The following is an 8,245-nucleotide window of genomic DNA, read 5'->3' as shown; positions in this document are numbered from 1 at the left end:
AACAGGACTTTTGATAATAGTGATTTAACATCTATATATCGTGGATAACTAATAACTACTACTAACAAAAACAAAATTAATACATTTGTAATATTTCTTAAATAAATCAATAAAACTTTTTATAATGTTGTTACGAGCTATGTAGCATAGATGGATATAAACTATGTAGCGGACATCGATATGAATACGAAAATACATAAAATCTATATATTATATAATTATAAATTATATAAATTGATAATAAAAATTTATGTATATAAGTATGTTTTAAATTATTTTTTAAAATTGAAAGATATTTTTCATAACTGATTCACAAGAATTTTTTTCTTTTATAATTATAATAACAATTTATATAATAAAATTTAATTTTGTAAAACTTTAATATATAATTATCCTATTAAAATAATTAAAAATTTAATAAATATTTTTTAAATTATACACTTTCACATATGTCATACGAATATCATTATCAAACAGCACGCCATTGATCTTCAATATGTTAGAAGCACGTTGCCTTGGAGAAAAGAAGACGTGACATTATGAGAAACAATAAATGTGAAGCAGTTGAGCCATGGTGGGATCATGTCCATCGGTAACTGTGATCATAAATGCTACACATTAACAGAGAAGAAAATCCATGGCTATTTATTTGTTGGGATGACTCTTGTTTTCTGCCTGCAACAAAGTAACAATGTGGTGGCTGTTTGGGAGAAGAAACGGTTCTGGTTTTTCATCTTCTTCAACTGCTGAGGAAGTTACTGAAGGGATCGATGGCACTGCCCTTACTGCTATTGTCACAGGTTCATCACTTTTACTTCTTCTCTGTTATTTTTTTCCTTTTCACAAAGCCATGTTTCTCTATATAAAGAGTTTAGTTTTTTTAAAATCAAATAATGGTAAATAATTTTATATTGAATTAGATTTAAATTTCATTTATTAATATTTTTTTAAAATCAAATAATGATAAATAAATTTATATTGATTTAAATTTAAATTTCATTTATTAACATGCGAGACTGTATCTTATTTGAATCTATTTAAAACTATCGTACCACCTATTCTTAGGTCTTTAATTGTTAGAACAGGTCTTTAATTGTTAGTCAAATTTATTTAAAGCTATCACCCTATTTACTATTAGGTGTCCTTTAGTCGGTGACCATTTTATAAAAGACTTTGTAAGGTTAAAATAATCATACAATAGAAAATTTAAATTTTAATGTTTCTTCATTTTTATATAAATATATTTTAAAATTTGTATCTAGATCATATCTTGAAAAGAATAACATGAAAGATAGTTTCTTAAATCAAGAGTTTAATAGTGTTACAATTATGTAATTATTTATGATTATATTATCATCTGTCTGTAATAAAAATATATGTACAAAATAAGATTAGTTCTAGTTATAAGTTGATTTTTTTAGTTCTAGTTATAAGATATTTTGTAATTAAAATTAGATATTTTTTAGTAAATTCTTTTGACTTAAATAATATAAATCAGTCTTATCTTTTTATTTGAATAAGACTTTTTATTTGATGAGATCTTTAACCTACCTTCTTCTAAATTAGATTAAACGATTGTGGATAATTCAATAATAAATAATATGATAAATCTAATTATTTTAAAATGATTTTAAAACTTATTCTAATAAAATTGTTTTCACTTACATACTATAAATTATTCTATCTTTTGTTCACTTACATACAATAATTTATAAATTATGCTAGGACACAAATTTTGAAAATTGTTTTTTATTTTATTTGTACATTTATTTCTGTTGTTGGACGATGTAACAATGAAAATAAACAGGTGCAACCAGTGGTATTGGTGCTGAGGCTACTCGTGTACTTGCCATGCGTGGTGTTCATGTAATTATGGGGGTGAGAAATTTGGTTGCTGCAAAAGATATAAAGAAAGAAATACTTCAGAAGATTCCTACTGCTAAAGTTGATTACATGGAGTTAGACCTTAGTTCAATGACATCTGTTCGAAATTTTGCATCAGAGTTCATTTCATCTGCTCTTCCATTAAACATTTTGATGTAAGTGTAGTTACATTGCTAAAACTTTCCATTCATTCATAGAGTAATAATGTGTTTTTGTTTATTTGTTGCAATTATAAGAAACAATGCAGGAATTTTTGCAACCCCTTTCACTCTCTCTGAAGACAACATTGAACTGCAATTTGCCACAAATCACATGGGTACGTATGGAATCGATCCAACTAAAAAATAATAAGGATCTGTTTGTTAGAATAGAACGATAGACAGATCATAAAAAGATGTGTATCAATTTTTTACTAATGGGAGAAGAAAAATGAATTTTTTGAATATGAAATTAAATGATGTAAAAATTATTGTTGGACATCTTACATCGACTAAAAATTAGAGTTTTTTATTGTATACAAGTGGGTGCAAACCTCAACTTCATGAGCCGGTTTTATGGGATTGAGTTAGGCTTAAAGTCCCCTATATAATATGGTATCAGACTAGAAATTAGAGTTTTTCATTGTATATAAGTGGGTGCAAACCTCAATCTCATGAGCCGGTTTTATGGGATTGAGTTAGACTTAAAGTCCATTATGTTTTTTTTATCAACAAATAATGAATTAAATTAATGGGATACTTCAGGGTATCTCAACCCTTATAAAAAAAACATTGTTTTTCCCTCTTACTCGCTAGATACACAAGTATGTAGAGAAACTTAAACTTGCTTCCCTATTACTAGATATAAGAAATTGTAAGCTGGGAAGATTTTCTCAGAAGAACAGAAAACCAGCATCCCTGTTGCATCAGACCAGGAACCACCCTGCTGTAATATCCATTCTATAATATCCTATTGGACCGCTATCGGACCACCCATGACTTAGGCTTAAAAAATTATATTTGTTTCATCAAAAGCGATAATCTTTTACTTATCCATTTCTACTTAAGTAAATTTTTCTTATTTTATTATGAAAATGAACCTTTGTTGTTACTTAACACATTTCACAGGTCATTTCTTGCTAACAAATTTGTTGTTGGATGCTATGAAGAAAACAACTCATGAAAGTAAGAAACAAGGAAGAATTGTTAATATCTCCTCTATACTTCATCAATTACCGAATCGTGGAGGAATTCGTTTTGATCAAATTAATGACCCATCAAGGTAAAGAAACTCTATGATGCTGACAATTTGGTTTTTCAATTCATGAAAAAGAATTTACTGAGAGACAGAAAAATCCATCAACCTTATTCTTCAAGGAATTTATCCATAGAAGAGCAATTATGATGGAAACTTCAACTTTATTAGTTTAACTCTTTTAAGATTTGTTTGACTATGGATAAGATAAATATGATTCTCAACCATTAATTAGTTTATGAAATTTATTTACATGATTAATGTTGTAGAATTCACTATCTTAGCTTCCTTATGTGTAGTTATCATAAGTGGCTTGCATATGGACAATCAAAGTTGGCTAACATTTTACATGCCAATGAACTTTCAAGACGTCTCAAGGTATGCAAACAATTACTATAACTTAGCCATACGTGTTATGGAGTTGATTGTTGAAATGTGGTTCTGAATGGAAGTGCATAACAGTGTTGAAATGTGTGCAATAGAATATCATTATCCCATTCTACGGCACAAAAATTCTACGGCACAAAATACCTAATTTGCTATTTAATTAGTTATTAACTTTAAAATAATAAATCAGTAATTAAAATTTTGATAGTTAATTATATACTAATTTAAAATATTTATTAATAATAAAAACTACTTTAAATATTAATAATTTTTATAATTAGTTGATAATTAAAATTTAAGTAACTAATTAAATATCAATTTAAAAATTATTTATTAAAAATAGAAACTGCTTTCTATACTAATAAGTTTTTTAGTCTTCAAAATAATATTTAGTTTAGTTTACAGTAATTGATTGTTTTTTATTTTTAAAATTAATTTTTATTTAATAATTTTTTTTAATGAAAATTAAAGATTAACAATATAATATTTTTTACTTTTAAGAGATAAAATTTGCATTAAGTATAAAACTGTGGTATAAAACGAAAAAAGGAAACGACTTTTTAATCTCATTCAAACTAAAGCCTAGCTAGTTGGATTGATGTATTCATATTATGGCATGACCTATATTTCTAAGTCTTTTTAATGCATGTTTTAGCGTTGGTCATCTTGTAGTGACTTGTATTTAATAGCAGTGATTTCAATACAATTGTACATTTCAGATTTTTCAAATTTAACTAGACCACCGTTAATTAGTATAACATTATCTCGTTATTTTCTCTTTGTTTTGGTGACATTTTTTTTTTATAATTTATCAAGGAAAAATACCTCTGATTTTTTGTAATAAATATAATTAGATATAAATTTAAGCACTTCCTAATAAATATTATTAAGACTCGTGACTTAAAGTAGAAACCCTATATTAAGAAAAGTGTTCTATTAAGGTCAATTAAGTGGTATAAGAAATATCATGTTGTAGGGATGAGCTTGCATTCGTGCAACTCTATAAACATATCTTCAGATTGATATATAAATAAATGAAGATAAACACTAACACTTCTTGAGACGTGCAAGATCAATATTCTTAAGGACTTAACCAAAATATCTCTGCAATTATCTAGATTTATAGAATTTTCTTTAATAAAATCTCATTTGCCGAAAAAAAAAAAACTTCTCAGCCATGGCTGAAGCTAGAAATGTAAATCCAACAAAAGTAAATTTTCTGATAGAGGGGAGGTGAAAAACTTATCAGTGTTTAATAAGAGAAAAGAGAAAAAAAAGAAAAGAATCTTATTCTTTGCTGATAAAAGAAAAAATAAAAAAATAAAAAAGATATCTACATAAATTTAAAGATGTAAGTAAATTTATTGTCAATATAAATTATGATTCATTAGAGAAATTAAAAGCAAATAAAAGGATAGAATATAGATTTAATATTGTAATGGAAGAAACAAGTTTAATTGTGATTTTTAATATTCTTAAAAAAAAACTCTTCAAAATACAATAGGTTTTGCAATATTACTTGTCTATGTTATGTTACAGTGAAATGACTTGATTTGTTATTGCATGTTATTGTTCAGGAAGAAGGGGTAGATATTACAGCTAATTCTCTTCATCCGGGAGCTATTGTTACCAATATTTTTCGTCACACCAATATACTGTCTGGTAATTAATTTCTCTAAACATTGCTTTATTTATTAAAAAAAATTGGATTTACCAATGAAAAAAAGTTAACAAAAATTTGTAGATAAATAAGTATTACTCATGAAAAAAATCATAGGTAATTTAGACTTAGGTAATTTACTTATAGATGATGTGTCAATGGGTAACTGAAATCGTAGGTATCAATAATACCATCAACTCTGATATGTAAGTAATACTCACAAACTCTGCTCTGTAGGTAATATTCAACTTTGGTCCGTAAGTAATAACTCTAGTCCATAGGTAATACTTATTAACTTTAGTCCGTAGGTAATGCTCAATTTACTTACGAATTTAGATTTATGGATAACAATTCATAGATAATGCTGAATTTACCTACGAATTTAGATCTATATATTGTGAATAAATTGGATGTTTTTGGTAGTAATTTTTTATAGATCTCATTTCTAAATTTGGGGTTAGAGAGAGTGAGTTAGAAAGAGAGAGAAAAAGGAAGAATAAGAGGTGAAATTCACTTTGTTTAACTTTAATTTGTTAATATTTTCCATCATAATTATACTTATTACTTTTAATTTTTAGTTTGGTTTCCAAAATGCTCTACATATAAATGATAAAGTTAAATTACTACAATAATAATAATATATTTTGTTACATTTGATAAATAACTCATAACTCATAGTATATTTAAAATTAAGTTTAATCATCATTGGACATAAATTAATCTAAAAACGATTAAGAACGATTGATATTTTAAAGAGTTTAAATATATTGACTTATATTTCATAAATTCTAACTTTGATATCTTAAAATTTTCAAGATGATCTAGAAGTCTCACTTTGAGTAATAATATATGAGAAAAAAATCGATAAATTCATTGATATTTTTTTGTTGAAGGTGATATTTTATCTCTTATGTAAATTTATTCACGACTCATTGGTTTCAAATCTTTTTAAACCTTAAAAAAACGTACAAGAGGTCTCAAAGTCGATGATCCATAGTCTTAAGACTTTAAATTGAATGTGATGTCGTGGTCTCTCACAATTTATTGATATCAAATAATAGCATTCTCCTTCCAGTAATATATATATAATTAATAATTTCTTAAGAAGTGTATATTAACCTAATAAAAATACTATGAGAATGAGGAAATAGTTTTATGTAAGTAATCTATGCAGTTAATGGCAGTTTAAGGGTTTCGTTTTTGTTTTATTTAAGCAGGTTTAATTAATACGGTGGGTAGACTTGTGTTTAAAAACGTCCAGCAGGTAAGTTAAACAAATATGATGTATACAAGGCAAGTTTGTCGTATAGTAATATTAAGAAATATAATCATCCACGTTTTCATTATTTTTTTATGATACCCATTGATTAATATTTCTACAATTTAACATTTTTCTCCTTTTCTCTCTCAAAACAATTAAAAATTAGGCAAAAAAATATAAAGTGGCAATTAATATTGTTTTGAACTTTTAAAAATGACAAATCCATGTAAATTTTTTCTTTCTGAAAAAATCAATAAATAACCTTAGGAAAAAAGCAATAAAACCATTTTTTATTGCCATTTTTTGCATTATAAATTAAAAAAACACATCTTTTAAGTAAAGAAACACTTTTCTTGAAAAATAGTTTTTAAATACTTGAACTAATCGTCCTTAACATGAGAATGTTTTAATCTTTCAATTTGGATTTCTTGTCCATTCTTAATGTAGGGAGCTGCAACAACATGCTATGTAGCATTGCATCCACAAGTGAGGGAAATCAGTGGTCAGTATTTTGAAGATTGTAATGTTTCCACAGCAAACTCACACTCAAGGGACATTGATTTGGCCAAGAAATTATGGGATTTTAGCTTAAACTTGATCAAGTAGAATACCCAAAGGGAATTTTGAATAGGTTGGACCTTTTGAATAATGAACTCAGACATTTTCTTTTGAATAATGAAAACTCAATGGGTATGATTCAATCTTTTAAACATTCTATTTTAACTTAAGATTTAAGGATGACTATACATTTGCTTTTAACATAATTTATCATTCATTAAAATTTATTAGAATTCACAAATTAGGTCATAGAACTATTGTCATTAGTGTTTCTTTAATGTAAATGTTATATATAATAGTTGAGTTTAGTTGTCTGGATTTTGCCTCACTCATGTAAAAATTATTAATTTGTTTGAAAAATTTTCAATTAAGATAGTCTCATAGGTAATTTAATTTTACTATACAGTTTTTATATTAAATATAAAAAGGAGGAACAACAAATATATAAATAAATTATGGGCATTGTTTTATGGGTCAAATAAAATATAAATTTTAAAATTAAACAATACAAAAGTGAAATAAGAAATTTAATTTCTGATTAATCAATCATGAAGAAAGAAAAAATTATTTTAAAATATGTAATTGAGAATGTATTTTTGATCACACAATGTACAATGTACTATTTGAAAGTAAAAAATTAATTCTAAATTATGTAATTCAAAATTATTAGTAAATTAAAAAGTGAAAAAAACCAATTTTAAACTGTATAATCTATAATATATTTATATACGGCATAATCCAAAAGTATAAAAATTAATTTTAAATTATTCAATTTGTTATAATTTTTTAAATTGCACGATATCTTGGAAGCGTGGATATAGGCTTACGAAGGCATGAATCTAGAAGACAATGTCCGTAAGGTAATTCCATTTTCAGTTTAAGCACTACAAGAAAATCATCAAATAGAAACCAACTTTTAGAGACCAAAATAATTAGTTGCAATAGTAACTAAATTAGAGACCATTTAAGAAACTAAAAAAAGATTTGGTTTCTAAATTAGTTTATATTATTGTTAAATAGTTTCTAAATTGGTATGTAGTTAGCTACCAAGGTTTTAACTACCAATTATTTAGATTCTAAATTTGGTAGCAAAAACTTTGCTTGCTAATTAGATACTAATTTAAAAATCATTTAACAATAATATAAACAAATTTAGAAACCAAAAATTTATTTAGTCTATAATTTAGTCACTATAAAAACTAATTATTTTTTGTCTCTAAAATTAGTTTCTATTTCATGATTTTCTGGTAGTGAAAGTTTCA

The 8,245-nt window shown here is 25.6% G+C and overlaps 1 protein-coding gene across 2 annotated transcripts; it reads left to right on the top strand.

Moving 5' to 3' along the window:
* Positions 1-496: 496 nt before the first annotated feature.
* LOC137837614 (short-chain dehydrogenase TIC 32, chloroplastic-like) lies at positions 497-7,135 on the top strand. Of its 2 annotated transcripts, XM_068646667.1 has the most exons (8): positions 588-800; positions 1,808-2,039; positions 2,121-2,200; positions 2,991-3,144; positions 3,417-3,495; positions 5,082-5,166; positions 6,382-6,428; positions 6,873-7,135. In XM_068646667.1, the coding sequence occupies exons 1-8, from the start codon at positions 692-694 to the stop codon at positions 7,029-7,031; spliced, it is 945 nt and encodes a 314-aa protein (XP_068502768.1). In that variant the 5' UTR covers positions 588-691; the 3' UTR covers positions 7,032-7,135. The 2 variants fall into 2 exon arrangements, with proteins under 2 accessions (XP_068502769.1, XP_068502768.1); XM_068646668.1 differs by lacking the exon at positions 6,382-6,428 and having other exon boundaries at positions 497-800.
* The last annotated feature ends 1,110 nt before the right edge of the window (positions 7,136-8,245 follow it).

The sequence above is a fragment of the Phaseolus vulgaris genome, chromosome 4, assembly GCF_000499845.2.
Source record: "Phaseolus vulgaris cultivar G19833 chromosome 4, P. vulgaris v2.0, whole genome shotgun sequence".
NCBI lineage: Eukaryota > Viridiplantae > Streptophyta > Magnoliopsida > Fabales > Fabaceae > Phaseolus > Phaseolus vulgaris.
The sequence above is the reverse complement of the archived record's forward strand: the minus strand, read 5'-3'. Positions and strand labels throughout refer to the sequence as shown.

Excerpts from the sequence above, each read along its gene's own strand:
- LOC137837614 (XM_068646667.1), top strand. The coding sequence starts at position 692 with ATGTGGTGGCTGTTTGGGAGAAGAAACGGTTCTGGTTTTTCATCTTCT. Across the intron at positions 801-1,807 it reads CCTTACTGCTATTGTCACAG|GTGCAACCAGTGGTATTGGT; the intron begins GTTCATCACTTT and ends GAAAATAAACAG. Across the intron at positions 3,496-5,081 it reads AACTTTCAAGACGTCTCAAG|GAAGAAGGGGTAGATATTAC; the intron begins GTATGCAAACAA and ends GTTATTGTTCAG.